Source organism: Suncus etruscus, chromosome X (assembly GCF_024139225.1).
Source record: "Suncus etruscus isolate mSunEtr1 chromosome X, mSunEtr1.pri.cur, whole genome shotgun sequence".
NCBI lineage: Eukaryota > Metazoa > Chordata > Mammalia > Eulipotyphla > Soricidae > Suncus > Suncus etruscus.
The window spans coordinates 74,356,262-74,372,248 of NC_064868.1; the positions used below are offsets into that span (position 1 = coordinate 74,356,262).

At 38.9% G+C, this 15,987-nt stretch overlaps 1 protein-coding gene across 1 annotated transcript in view; it reads right to left on the reverse strand.

The window, feature by feature from the left end:
* Positions 1 to 15,987, reverse strand: part of ARHGEF6 (Rac/Cdc42 guanine nucleotide exchange factor 6) — a 208,368-nt gene that overhangs the window by 50,052 nt on the left and 142,329 nt on the right. The window contains exons 8-9 of the mRNA XM_049766604.1: positions 4,180 to 4,275; positions 3,851 to 3,973 (exon numbers count right to left, since the gene is read on the reverse strand). Coding sequence (XP_049622561.1) covers positions 3,851 to 3,973; positions 4,180 to 4,275 — 219 coding nt within the window. The remainder of the gene's footprint in view (positions 1 to 3,850; positions 3,974 to 4,179; positions 4,276 to 15,987) is intronic.

A 15,987-nucleotide genomic window follows, 5' to 3' on the forward strand; every position in this document is an offset into this window, starting at 1 on the left:
GCCTCCTCATGATAAGATTCACCTTGTAAGAAATATTAGTTATAGGATATATTATATAATTAAGCATATCAGATGTAAATTTATGAGCACCTATAAATCCAGATCACATTGGGAGTGAAGAAATAGCTCAATAGACTGGAGCACATGCTTTGCAAGTGGGATGCCCAGGTTCAATCCCTGCATCACAATTCCCTGAGCACCCCGGGAAGCAACCCTCAACCATAGAGCCAGAGATGTCCCTGAGCAACCACCAAGAGCAGCCTCCCAAAACAAACAAACAAAAATAATGAAAGACAAATAAAACCAGATCACTGGCAAAAGTAATCATGCAATTCTAAAAAAACAGTATAGCTAAATATTTTATTCTCTTAACAGATGATATAAAGCAATACTAGAAGTGCTTAGTTCAATCCCTGTAATCATGATATATTAGATAGATAGACAGACAGATAATAAAGTACTCTCACATGTTATAATTGAATAAAACTTGAAAACATTCTGCTAAATGAAAAAAGTCAGACACAAGAGTACCTATGCTGTGGGACTGCACTGAAATGTGATTCTGGGGCATAAGGGACAGCCGAAAAGTAGTAGTAAGACATGTCTTGCATAATGTCTTGTCACATTACACATTGGTTCCAACCCCAATTCAGAGCCCTAAACTCAGGGATGAGTCTGAGCACAGAGCCAAGTGCACTCCAGGTGTGACACCACCCCTACTGCCCAATAATTTGTTTTTATTTTAATGAGATGCCCCCAAATAGGTAGATTCATAGTATTTTCATGGTGATGTTGGCTGGCAAGGAGAAGGAAGGAAATGACTACATATCTATTTAGGGAGTGATGACAGGCTCTAAGAGTGAGTGTGGTGATGGTTGCCCAACTCTGACCATAGAAAACTGAACCTCACAGTCCACTTTAAGTGGGGGAAATGTATGGTAAGTTAGTTATATCTTAATAAAGTTGCTAAAATAAAAAAAAAGGATATGATCCCATTTAGCTCCTTAAACTAGGTAGTAGAATATGGGTGTCTTTTTTTAAAATACACAATTCTTTCCATTTTGGCTTAGAGGATTCTTTCTGACATTAAACAAATATCTATGGTAAAAATATGCTTTAGAGGTCTGATAGACTTGGATTCTAATTCTGGCTCAACCACTTAACAGCTATGAATTCTTGGGCAGATTATTTACTTCCAAAGTCTTATCTGCAAGGCATGGGTGGTAAGAATAGTAACTCACTCATAGGCTTTTCCATCATGTGCCTGACACGTTGTCAGTGTTATTATTAGCTAATGTGAGCTCCAAGCATGCAAGCCTAAATCATACATTTACCTAAATAACCCAGAATCATTACTTTTTCTTCATTCTTTCTTTTTGTGTGCTTTAGTTTGGGGCCACACACAGAAGTTCCCAGGGCTTACTTTTGGCTCTGCGCTCTCACAGACCACTCTTGGTGGTCCCAGGGGACCCTATAGGGTGCCAGGCATCGAACCTGTGTCAGTTGCATACAGGGCATATGCCCTACCTATTGTCCTCTCACTTCAATCCAGCTCCTCTTCTTTTAAATGCTAACTGACATATTTTCTATTCTACAAAATTTAGAACTTAAATCAGGGCAACAAAGTGGACCTTCAGGTAGGACCCCCACACATCCACCTTTGTAATGTCTTTAGAGCTGGAGAGAGAATTAAAAAAAACCTCTTTCTTAAGGTGCCTTGCATGCACAACCCTGGTTCCATCCCTGCCACTGCATATGGTCCCCTTAACATTGCAAGTGTATAACTTCTGAGCACAGAGCAAGGAAGAATACCTAAGCATCCCTGGGTGGGGCTTGAGTCCCATCACTATTGTCCTCAGAAGGCCAAAGAGAGAACTTTGGGAGCACATTCTTTGCATGTAAGTGGAAAGCCCCTGTTTAATTTCTGGCATCAACATGTGGTGTCATGAACATCACTGGAAGAGAACCCCAAGCTTAGCCAAGAATAGATTCTCAGGTGCCAGAATGATAATACAGCAGGTAGGGTGTTTGCCTTGCACACAGCTGACCCAGGTTTGATCCATGGCACTCTATTTGGTCCCCTGGGCCCAACAGGAGAGGTTCCTGAGTTTAGAGCTAGGTAATCATTGCCAATCAGACACCAATTCTGCTCCCCAAATAGAATATACCTGAGCTCAGTGTGATACCAAAATAAATAAATAAAATATCTTTATATAACAGTTCTATAATATCCCAAGTCATTAGAACCAAAATCCCAAAAGTTTTAGCATATTGGAGGATTAGTGTCAACTGGTATTCTAGCCTGGCTCTAGAAATTCAAACCTGGGATAGGATGAGAGAACATTCTTTGTGGTGGTGGTGGTGGTTGTTTGGGGGGGAGGGTTTACCAGGTTATGCTTAGAGGTTATTCCTGGCTCTGCATTCAGAAATCACTCCTAGCAGTACTTGGAGGACTTTATGAGATTCCAGTAATCAAACCTTTGTTAGCTGCATGCAAGGCAAGAGCCTTACCTGCTGATCTACTCTCCTGAGAAAATATTCTTGACACTCTTGAGCAGCCTCCAGATCTCAGGTCTGCTCTGAACCTAGTCTCCATCCTACGCAACACATATTCTTCTAATGCATACATGTTGCTCTTGCTAGTGGCCCACCTGGACTTCTTGCACAACTTCAAAGTTAAAACCACATCTTGGAGCCTGAAACCTAGTACAGGGACTAAGGTCCTTTCTTTGCATGCAGTTGACCCTGGTTTGATTCCTGACACCACATATGATCCCTAAAACACTTTTAGGAGTGAGCTCTGAGCACACAGCATGGAATAGCCCCTTGAGAACCACAAGGTGTATCCTAATTTCCCCAAAAGAAAACACAAAATCGCAAGAATTTCAAGGAAAATAAACCACACACACATCTTCAAGTCTGTTGTGCAATATTCTGGCCCAGAGAAATATGTCCAGAAACATGTGAGGGATGAGCAGTCAGAAGAAACAAATGGAGGTGTGAACTTGCAAGGATCCTTAGAGGACACACTATTCTATAAGTATCCATGTTCTGAAGCAACATATATTCACGAGGCACTATTATCAGTGCCCTTTGTTTAAAACACCCAAACTATAGTACAGTATCAGTTGCCTTCTGCCTGTTTCTATTAATAGTAGCCTTTAACCATAATCCTGCTTGAGAACTTCCTCTATCAGACAAAGGGAAAGTGAAAAAGTAATGCATTTAGGCCAAGCACTTGTCAGCAAAACACTGATGGGGGCAAGAAGGGGTTAAACTTGTTGGATGGAAAAGACCCTTTTACTTCAGAATAGCATCTATTAATTACCCTACTGGTGATAATATTTATATTATCTGTAATGTCACCTGTCTATGTTGCCCTTAAGATTCTCTGCAATGAGAAGCGAAAGACATATATTTATATGCCTTGTTCACTACCGTATCTACAACCAGCCAGTGTATGACCTTGTACATAGGAGGTGCTCAATATATTATGGGTTGCATTAATAAATCATCAGTCTGTGTTAAAAGAAATTAATTACTTTCTTAGTAATACAATGCACCATCAAGTCCTCACACGGAACTGCTAGGTTGGCCAAGCAACACTGAAAGGGGTTCCCAGGCCTCCTTATCATTGAATGAAAGACCATCCTCCCCAATCCATCCCGTCAAAATCAATTCCTAACCCTCCTTCTCCAGAGTAGAACAGTCAAAAGTCTTTACATTTAGTTTACAATCAATTCCTAGCCGGCTGAATAGAGATCATCAAGAGGTCAACCAGCAAAGCAGAATTTTCAATGAGAGATGCTCCTTGCGAATCAGCCCTTCGTGAGGAAGGGTCAAGCTTTACCTGTGCTGAGTGAGTACATGTGCAGCTGCGGGATGGTTGTTGCAGTAAGCCATATACATGGACTTAAAATGAGGCAACAGGTTCAGCAGACAGCCTCCAACTTTGTGTTGGTTCTCGGGAAACCTGTAAGCAAAAGAGGTAAAACACAGAACATAAAATAAGTATCAAGAGCCTCGGGTATTTTCCCTGCCTGCACTAGAACAAGTGATCCGGGTTGTAACAAATACATATAAAATGGCGCTTTTGTAAGATATCAGTTCCAAGGAACCCAAAATACACAGCAAAGGAACCTTACTAGCTGTGGTAATGGTGATGTGAGAGACACTTACTTTGCACATTCTTCCAAAGCTTGGCAGAGAGTCTGTTGAAAGGTAGATACTTCCTCGAAGTTTCCCAGTAAAGCTGCAAATTCCACGGAGTTAAAACTGAAAAACCAAGCAGAGAGCTTCTTACAAATAGGACAAATAGCTTCTTGGCAAATAGGACAAGAGAAGGAATCCCTGTGCTTCTTACTGTTGCTTTTAATTTAAAATTTTTAATTTTTTTTAAATTTATATAAAATCTGTGATCTTAGGCAATGTTCTAAAGCTTTTTTTCTTAACTCCCCCTTTTATTACACTAATAATCTTAAAGAAAATGAGCACCAGGCTGGAGCAATAGTACTTGGCTGCATGTGGTTAACCTGGGTTCAATTTCTGGTATACCTTATGGTACCCCAAGCCCCAACAAGAGAGATCTCTGAGCACAGTGCCTGGAGAAAGACCTGAGGACCACTGTGCACAACCCAAAAACAAAAAGAAAAAGAAAATGGGCAGTAAAGGACGTGTAGGTATTTCACGAAGCAATGAATAAAGGAAAACACAGGTATTTAATATCTAAGCATGTAAAATGGTTTAGCACATGCCCCATCCTGTGTGAGGCCATGGGTTCAATCATCAGTATCAATAAATTAATTATCTGGTCAAAGAAGTACATAAAATAGTTTATAACTGAGACTAAATGTAAGAACTTTTGACTCTTCTCTTCTGGAGAAGGTGGGATAGGAACTGAATGGTATTATGTATGTTCATATAATGTGCAGGGGAAATGAGCAACATCTTGTTAAGGTAACATATTCATATATCAACTAAAAGGAGTCTATGAAAAGATGTAGAATGGTATAAAATAGTGTCAATTTGCTTTTAAATAAGTGGTGTAAAACAAAGATTAAGTTTTATCAGAGACTCTTTTAAGAATTTCCTTATCCATACATCCCCCTAAAAATAACAGTCAAGAGACAATAGTCTTTGCCCCTGTGCCACTGTGGGTAACTGCTTCTGGTTGACCTGGACCGTACCTGCACCACTGCCCACGTCTTGATCCCTGGACACACTCAGACAGAATCATCATGCTGATGCCAGCCTCCTTTGTCATGGTGGCACATCAAGGGTTCTGTCCATCCACCTGCCCCTTTGCCCCTGCACTGCCATGGGTGACTGCCCCTGGCTCCTTCCCTGGACAGCCCCATATCACTGCCTACATCTCAGCTAAAAGCATGAAGACCTATTGCCATAAGACAATTTCACATATTCAACCTATAGCACTGTTTATAATCTTCCTCAAATACTTGCATAAATTACCCTCTATGCCAATGAAATTATTAGATATTCATCTGTGGGAAAAGAGCAACAGCATCTTAAGGCACAGTAATTATTACTTTAACCAATTATAAGGAATAAGAGTTTGCTGAAATAGAAACAATGCAGATCTTAAACAGTTGGGAATCCGAAGCTTAAACCACAGTGCCCAAACATCTTTAAAAATAAGGGCAAAGGAATTCACATGCCTGGTAGATATGGATATTAGTTCTGGCCAATCACTGAGTTCAATTAAAGCCTCAACTCACAACATTAAAAACTTAATTCAATATACCATTCAATTGACACCGAAATAAGGCAAACACTGAACAATTCAACCAACTAAAAGATGAACTGATTCAGGGTATCAGAGACCATAAAATGGAACTGGTAAAGTTAAAAAAAAACAATCACAACAGAATTCCTCATGCAAAGGACTGTATCAAAGACACTGAAGAAAAAATTTTGGCCATCACCAAGAATAAAGTGGAAAAAGAAAAGAGATAAACAAAAAAGAATATAATATACATGATAGATAATAAATAGCAAGATTAAAATTCTTTAAATCATAAGAGTACCAGAATAAGAGGAAAGAGGGAAATGGAAAATGAGACTGGCAGAAAAAATAATGAGAGCTTTCCTAGTACCTGGAGAAAGGCAGCTGCACAGATTCTAGAGGCCCAAAGAGCATCATACAATTAAAAGTGAAAATGGAGGGATCAGTAAAGATGCTACAGAGATTCAAAAGGTAATCAGAGACTACTTTGAGAAATTCTATGCCATGAAACATGAGAACCTGGAAGAAATGAATAAATTCTTGGACACTTATAACCTTCCACAGTTAAACCAAGATGATCTACCATATCGAAACAGACACATCTCTACTGAGGAAATTAAAAGTGTAATTAAAAGTCTTCCCAAAAACAAAAGCAAAGGCCCAGATGTATTCACTAACTTATTCTTTCAAACCTTTCAAGAAAAACTACCACCAATCCTTTTTAGGCTCTTTTATGAAATTGAAGAATCCGGAACACATGGGCCTGGAGAGATAGCACACCAGTGTTTGCCTTGCAAGCAGCCGATCCAGGACCAAAGGTGGTTGGTTCGAATCCTGGTGTCCCATAGGGTCCCCCGTGCCTGCCAGGAACTATTTCTGAGCAGACAGCCAGGAGTAACCCCTGAGCAATGCCCGGTGTGGCCCAAAAAAAAAAAAAAAAAAAAAAGAATCCGGAATACTCCCAAAGATTTTAATGAAGCTAACATCACTTTGATATCAAAACCAGACAAAGATGCTGCAAAAAAGAAAACTGTAGACCAATATCCCTGATGAACACAAATATAAAGATAACAAAATTCGAGCAAATAGGATCTCTCAAGGATGCATCAATAAAGATCCATCAAGAAGGTCATACACCAAAATTAAGAGGTTTCATTCCAAGAATGCAAGGATGGTTTAATATAATACACCATATCAACAAAAATAAAAGTAAAAATCATATGATCATATAAATAGATACAGAGAAATATTTAGATAAGGTACAACACCCATTCTTTTTATTAATATATTTATTTAAGCACCTTGATTATAAATATGATTGTAGTTGGGTTTCAGTCATGTAAAGAACACCCCCTTCACCAGTGCAAAATTCCCATCACAAATGTCCCAAATATCCCTCCTCCCTACCACACCTCTGCCTGTACTCTAGACAGGCTTTCTACTTTCCTCATTCATTCATATTGGTATGATAGTTCTCAATGCAGTTATTTCTCTAACTGCAATAATAACTCTATGTGGTGAGTATCAAGTCGTGAGCTGGACCTTCCAGCTCTCCTCTCTTTTGTCTCTGAGAACTATTGCAAAAATGTCTTTTATTTTTCTTAAAACCCATAAATGAGTGAGTCTATTCTATGTCTATCTCTCTCCCACTGACATATTTCACTCAGCATAATAGATTCCATGTACATCTATGTATATGAAAATTTCATGACTTCATCTATCCTGATGGCTGCATAACATTCCATTGTGTATATGTACCACAATTTCTTTAGTAATTCAACTGTTGAAGGGCATCTTCGTTGTTTCCAGAGTCTGGCTATTGTAAATAGCGCTACAATGAATATAGGTGTGAGGAAGGGATTTTTGTATTGTATTTTTTGTTCCTAGGGTATATCCCTAGGAGTGGTATAGCTGGATCATATGGGAGCTCAATTTCCAGGTTTGGGAGGAATATCCATATGCTTTCCATAAAGGTTGGACTTGGCAGCATTCCCACCAGCAGTGAATAAAAGTTCCTTTCTCTCCACATCCCCGCCAGCACTGCCTGTTATCATTGTTTTTGATGTGTCCCAATCTCTTGGTGTGAGATGGTTACTCGTAGTTGTTTTCATTTACATCTCTCTGATGATTAATTATGTGGAACATTTTTTCATGTGCCTTTTGGCCATTGGTATTTCTTCTTTAACAAAGTGTCTGTTCAGTTCTTCTCCCCAAATATTGATGGGATTAGATGTTTTTTTTTCCTTGTGAAGTTCTGTTGGTGCCTTGTATATTTTAGATAATACCCCTTTTTGATGGGTATTGGATGAATAGTTCCTCCCACTCAGTGGGTGGCTCTTATATTCTGGGCACTTGTATCCTGAAGAAGTTTCTCAGCTTAATATAGTACCACCTGTTTATCTATGCTTCCAACTGTTTGGAGACTGCTGTTTCCTCTTTAAAGATGTCTTTAGTCTCAAAGTCATAAATTGTTTTACCTATGTGTTTTTCTATATACATTATGGTTTCAGGTCTGATATCAAGGTCTTTAATCCATTTGGATTTTACATTTGTAGATGGTGTTAGCTGGGGGTCTGAGTTCACTTTTTTGGCAAGTGGCTACCCAGTTGTGTCAACACCACTTGTTGAAAAGACTTTCCTTGCTCCATTTAGGATTTCTTGCTCCTTTATAAAAACTAGATTGTATGTCTGGGGAACATTCTCTGAGTACTCAAGCCTATTTCAATGATCTGAGGTTCTGTTTTATTTCAATAACATGCTGTTTTTATAACTATTGCTTTGTAATACAGTTTAAAATTAGGAAAAGTAATGCCTCCCATATTCCTTTCCCCAAGGATTGCTTCAGCTATTCTATGTGTTTATTGTCCCAAATGAATTTCAGAAATGTTTGATCCACTTTTTTGAAGAATGCCATGAGTATCTTTAGAGGGATTGCATAAATCTCTACAATGCTTTGTGGAGTATTGCCATTTTAATTATATTAATCCTGCCAATCCATGAGCAGGGTATGTGTTTCCATTTCCGCGGGTTCTCTCATATTTCTTGGAACAAGGTTTTATAATTTTCTTTTTATAGGTCCTTCATGACTTTAGTCAAGTTGACTCCAAGATATTTGAGTTTGTATGGCACTAATGTGAATGGCTTGTTTCCTAAATGTCCATTTCTTCCCTATCATTATTGGTGTATAAAAAGGCCATTGATTTCTGTGTGTTCATTTTATAGCTGCCACCTTGCTATATTAATCTATTGTTTCTGGAAGCTTTTTCGTAGTCTTTAGGGTTTTCTAGGTAGAGTATCATGTGATCTGCAAACAGTGAGAGCTTGACTTCTTCCTTTCCTATCTAGATACCCTTAATACCTTTTTCTTGCCTAATCGCTAGAGCAAGTACTTCCAGTACTATGTTGAATGGGAGTGGTGAAAGAGGACAACCTTTTTTGTACCAGAATTTAGAGGAAAAGCTTTTAGTTTTTCTCCATTGAGGATAATATGTATCATTGGCTTGTGGTAGGTGGCCTTTACTAGATTGAGAAAGGTTCCTTTCATTTCCATCTTGCTGAGAGTTTTTATCAAGAATGGGTGTTGGACCTTATCAAATGCTTTCTCTGTGTCTATTGACATGATCATGTGATTTTTACTTTTCTTGTTGTTGATGTTCTATATTATGCTGATAAATGTTAAACCATCCTTGCATTCCTGAGATGAAACATACTTGATCATAATGAATGATCTTCTTGATGAGGCATTGGATCCTTTTTACCAGGATTTTGTTGAGTATCGTTGCATCTGTGTTTGTCAGGGATATTGGTCTGTAATTTTTTTTCTTTTTTTTTTTTGGTTTTTGGGCCACACCGTTTGATGCTCAGGGGTTACTCTTGGCTATGTGCTCAGAAATCGCCCCTGGCTTGGGGGGACCATATGGGACGCTGGGGGATCGAACCGCGGTCCGTTCCTTGGCTAGCGCTTGTAAGGCAGACACCTTACCTCTAGTGCCACCTTCCCGGCCCCTTGTAATTTTCTTATTTGGCGGCATTTCTGTCTCGTTTTGATATCAAGGTGATGTTGGCTCCATGAAAGCTATTTGGAAGTGTTCTGGTTTTTTTTTTTTCAATTTCATGAAATAGCCTGGCCAGGATTGGAAGTATTTCCTCTTGAAAGGTTTGAAAAAAATTCATTCGTGAATCCATCTGGTCCTGGACTTTTGTTTTCTCGAAGACATTTGATTACCTTTTTAATATTCTCAGTGGTGATGGTGGTATTTATATATGATACATCCTCCTTCTTCAATCATGGAATGTCATAAGGGTCTAAAGATTTATCCATTTTTCCAGGTTCTCATGTTTAGTGAATAGAGTTTCTCAAAGTAGTCTCTGATTACACTTTGAACCTTTGTAATATCTGTAGCGATCTCCCCTTTTCATTTCTTACACGGGTTATCAAGTTTTTCTCTTCCTTTGTAAGTCTTGTCAATAGTTTATCAATCTTGTTTATTTTTCAAAGAACCAACTTCTGATTTGCTGATCTTTTGGATTTGGGGGAGGTTCCACTACATTAATTTCTTCTCTACGCTTTGTTATTTCCTTCTGTCTCCCTATTTTGGTTCCTTTTGTTGATCATTTTCTAATTCTAAAAGCTGCATCATTGGGCTATTCAGGTATGCCCCTTCTTCCTGCTGTGTAGTTGCAAAGCTATAAATTGTCCTCTCAGTACCGCTTGTGCTGTGTACCATAGGTTATGATAGTTTGTGTCTTCATTGTCATTTGTTTCCAGGAAAGTTTTGATTTCCTCTTTGATTTCATCTTGGACCCACTGGTTGTTCAGTAGCAGGCTGTTTAATTTCCAGGTGTTAAAGGTTTTCTTCTGTGTCCCTTTGTAGTTCACATCTAATTTCAGAGCCTTGTTGTCAGTGAAGGTAGCCTGCAAAATTTCTATCCTCTTGATTTTATGGAGGTATATTTTATGTGCCAGCATGTGTTCTATCCTGGAGATTGATCCATGTACATTGGAAAAGAATGTGTCTCCAGGTTTCTGGGGATGGAGTGTTCTATATATATCTACTAGTTCTCTTTCTTCCATTTTTCTTTTCAGGTCTACTATATTTTTGTTGGGTTTCTGTTTGGTTGACCTGTCAAGTGTTGACAAGGCCGTGTTGCGGTCTCCCACAATTTTTGTGTTATTATTGATATCCTTTTTCAGTTTTGTCAACAATTGTATTAAATACTTTGCTGGTCCCTCATTGGGTGCATATATGTTTATAAGAGTGATTTATTCCTGCCATACATATCCCTTGATTAGTACAAAGTGTCCATCTTTGTTCCTTACAACTTTTCTGAGTGTAAATTTTGTGTCATCTGATATTAGTATGGCCACTCTGGCTTTTTAAGGATGTTGTTTTCTTGGATGATTTTCCTCCAGCCTTTTATTTTGAGTCTATGTTTGTTCTGACTATTCAGGTGTGTTTTTTGTAGGCAGCAGAATGTTGGATTCATTTTTTTGACCCATTTAGCCATTCTGTGTCTCTTAACTGCTGCATTTAATCCATTATATTGAGAGAAATAATTGTCATGGGATTTAGTACCATCTTTTTGTAGAAGTTTGTTGTGTCTGTTGGTCAGTCTTGTCTTAAAGTAGATATTTCAGTTTTTCTTTTAAGGCTGGTTTTCAGTCTGTAAAGTTTCCGAGCTGTTGTTTATCTGTGAAGCTATGTATACTTTCTTCAAACCTGAAAGTGAGTTTTGCTGGGTGCAGTATTCTAGGCGAAGCATTTATTTTATTGAGTTTTGTCACTATGTCCCACCACTGCCTTCTAGCCTTGATTGTTTCTTGTGACAGGTCTGTTGTAAATCTCAAGGATTTGAATGTAATTCCCCTTTTTTGATCCTGCTGCTTTCGGTATTCTGTCTCTGTGGGATTCGTCATTTTGACTAGGATTTGTTTTATGGTGTTTTTCATGGGGTCTCTTTTAGGTAATACTCTTTGGGCATGCAGGATTTGGTCGCCTGTATTCTTTAGCTCTGGTAGTTTCTCTGTGATGATCTTCTTGAAAGTTGATTCTTCCTGGGTATTTTCTTTCTGGGTCTCTGGGACTCCAATGACTTTTAAGTTGTTTCTGTTGAGCTTATCATAGTCTTCTATTTTCATCTGTTCATATTACTTGAGTAAATTTTCCTTTGTCTGATCATTTGTTCTAAGGCTTTTTTCCAATATCTTCTACTGTATGTAGTTGTTATACATCTCATCTTTTAGCTTAGTAATTCTTTTTTTTTTTTTTTGGTTTTGGTTTTTGGGCCACACCCTCAGGGTGCTCAGGGGTTACTCCTGGCTGTCTGCTCAGAAATAGCTCCTAGCAGGCAAGGGGGACCATATTGGACACAGGGATTCAAACCAACCACCTTTGGTCCTGGATTGGCTGCTTGCAAGGCAAACACCGCTGTGCTATCTCTCTGGGCCCTTAGCTTAGTAATTCTATCCTCAGCTGCTGTTACCCTGTTGGAGAGGCTTTCCATTGAGTTTTTCAATTAGTCTACTGAGTTTTTCAGACCTGTTATTTCAGTTTGGAGTTTTCTGATTTCTATATTCATATTCTCTTGATACTTGTTAGTGTTCTTTTCAACTCGATCTATGCTTTCTTTGAGTTCTGTGAACATCCTCCATATTTCTTCTCTAAACTCAATATCTGAGAGACTAACTAGGTGTTTGACCATTTTTGTATTGTTTTGTTTTGTTGGTCATCAAAGTTGTCATCTTCATTCTCTATGATTGGTGTTGGTCTCCATTGTTTCCCCGTTGTCACAATTGTATTGTAGGTTTTTCTATATGTTGTGGTGGTATTCAATGGCTAGATGATATGCACGGCTGCAAAGTGAAGCAGCCTCTGGCTCCACCCTTTGTGGGTGGGTCAATTCATCTCCAAGGAAGAGTATCCATTAGGGAAGAATGCCGCACAGGATCAGTTCTTAGGCCAAAGCAAGCAGAGAACTGTTCAAAGATGTCTGCTGTGCTGCGGGGACACAGCAGAACCACCTTGCTCCACCCTGTCTGTAAATATTAAGAATGCTCCTATGATTGTAATTTCCCTTTTTGATCTTGCTGCTTTCAGTATTACTTCCCTATCTGTGGGATTTGTAATGTGACTAGGATGTGTCTTGAGGTTCTTTTCCTCAGGTCTCTTTTAGCTGGTACTCTTTGGGCATGCAGCATTTGGTTGCATGCTGTCTTTAGCTCTGGGAGTTTCTCTGTAATGATGTGTTTGACTATTGATTTTACTTAGGGATTTTCTTCCTGGGTCTCTGTAACTCCAATGGTTCTTGTGTTGTTTCTGTTGAACTTGTTAAGGACTTCTATTTTCATCTGTTCACATTCTTTGAGTATTTTATCTAGTCTGATAATTTACTTTTAGGTTCTTTTTCAGTCTCTTCTGCTCTATGGAGTTGTTCTGTATCCATCTTCCATCTCGTTGTTTCTGTCCTTGGCTTCTATTATTCTTTTGGGGCGGCTTTCCATTCAGTTTTTAATTTCGTCTACTGAATTTTTGAGTCCTGTTATTTCACTTTGGAGTTTTCTTATTTCTATCTTTGTGATCTGTTCAGCTTGATCTATGCTTTCTTTAAATTCTATGATCATCCTCCATAATACTACTCTAAACTCCTTAGCTGCGAAGCTGACTATTTGGTTTGTACTTTTCAGGTCATCACAGATTACATCTATTCTTTATGTATGCTGCTGTCCTGCACTGTTTTCCCATTGACATGCTTGTAACATGGATTTTGCTACGTGTTGTGGTGGGGTTCATGGGCTAGGAGATGTGTGTGGATGTAAAGCAAAGAGGAGCAGCCTCGCTCTTCCCTGCTTCACCATTTCTAGCTTACGTCTGCATACACAGCTTCAGCATGGGCTTTTGGGTGGGGGTTGTTCTCAGCACCTACAGCGATGATCAGCTGCAGCCCCTGGAGTGGTGGTTGGTGGTTTCCCATTTCCACCTTGATGAGACAGTAAAAACTGTCTCCTAGAGGCTCCAGAAGACTGTGGCCACTCTAATTCACTTTGCAGCCACATAGTCTTTCTAACTAATGAACCCAAACTTACCATGCAGAAAAACCACACTACAAGCACGACAATGAGGAAATCTCACAGGCAAACACCATGCACAGAGAATAAATATGATAGCTTTGATGAGCCAAAAATATCAACCATCTGATTAATCTTTCAGATAAGGAGTTTAGAATAGAAATATGGAGGATCCTCGTGAAAATCAAAGAAAAATATAGTTCTAGCTGAACATAACACAAGGATATAAATCAGAAAACACCAAACTGAAATAACAGGACTGAAAAAACATGGTAGCTGAACTGAAAACCTCAATAAAAAGCCTCTTGAAGAGGGTAACAGCAGCCAAGGACAGAATCAGTGAATTGGAAGATAAAATGCAGAATGTAGCAGGACAGCCCCTGAAGAGGTTGACTGATGGAGGGATGGAGAATGAGGCCCTTTTCTTCCAGCTCGGAGCACGCGTCTGCCACCCTGTCTAGCCCACGGTTCTGAGGTGAAACGGCGGGTAAACAGCTCGCAGACAATCAGGCTCGTGGAAATATTTGCTTTATTCGGATGGACAAAACTGAAATCCAAAGACTCAGATTCAGTTCCAGCCAGCAAAAAGCCCTCGCCTTCCACAGACCCTTGCTCTTATAGTCCAGAGTCAGGTCCCACCCAATGGTGGGATCAGATACCAACCAATGGTGGAAGCAGAATCAGGTCCTACCCTAGGGTGGGGGCAGAATGCCAGGTCACACCCTAGGGTAGGGCACAATCACCTAATCAGATTAGGGTGAGCAACATAGTAATCCCCCAAAATATTTACATACACAACACAGAAAAACTCCATACAGTAGAAGAGATTGGAAAAGAACCATAAGACAATCATACAATGTAAAAAGTACTCAAACAATGTGATCTATGATAATAGAAGTCTGTGATAAACTCAACAGAAATAAATAAGAATCATTGGAGTCCCAGAGGCCCAGAAAGGAGATCCCCAGGAATAATCAATAGCCAAAGACATCATCACAGAAAAACTCCCAGAGCTTAAGACTGCATGCAACAAAATTCTGCATGCCTGAAAAGTACCACCTAAAAGAGACCTGAAAAGAAACACCCCAAGACACATCTAGTCACAATGATGAATCCCACAGATAGAGAGAATACTGAATGCAAAAAGATCAAAAAGAAAAATTACATTAAAAGGAGCATCCTTAAGATGTACAGCAAACATGTAAAAAGTAACGCTCAAGGCCAGAAGACAGTGGTGAGATATTGTGACAAGACTGAATGAAATGGATGCTTCACCTAGAATACTGTACCGAACCCGACTCATGTTCAGGTTTGAAGGAAGGATACATAGTTTCAAGGATAGCAACAGTTCAGAAACTTTATAAATGCAAAACCAGACTTAAAGGAAAAACTGAAAGGTCTACTTTAAGACATGACTGACCAACAGACACAACAAATTTATACACAAAGATGACATTAAATACCATGTCAATTATCTCCCTCAATGTCAGTTGACTAAATGTACCAGGTAAGAGACAAAGAGTGGAAAAGGGATCAAAAAGATGAATCCAATCTTCTGCTGCCTAAAAGAAACACACCTAAATAGTCAGAACAAACATAGACTCAAAATCAGAGGCTGGAGGAAAATTATCCAAGCAAACAACACCCTTAAAAAGCTGAGGTTGCCATATTAATATCAGACAACACAAACTTTAGACTCAGAAAAGTAGTAAGGGACAAAGATGAACACTTTGTACTAATCAAATTATATGTGAAACAGGAAGGAATCACATTACTAAACATATACACACCCAATGAGAGATCAGCAAAATATCTAATACAATTATTAACAAATATGAAAGAGGATATCAATAATAACACAATAATTGTGGCACACCTCAACATGGTCTTGTCAACATGTGATAGGTCAACCAGACAGAAACACAACAAAAATATAGTAGACCTGAAAAATAATGGAAAAAAGAGGACTAGTAGATATATATAGAACACTCCATCCCCAGAAACCTGGATACACATTCTTCTCCAATGTACATGGGTCATTCTTCAGGATAGACTACATGCTGGCACATAAAACATACCTCCATAAAATCAAGAGAATACAAATTGTGCAGGATACCTTCACTGACAACAAGGCTCTGAAATTAGATGTGAACTACAAAGGGACACAGAAGAAATTCTT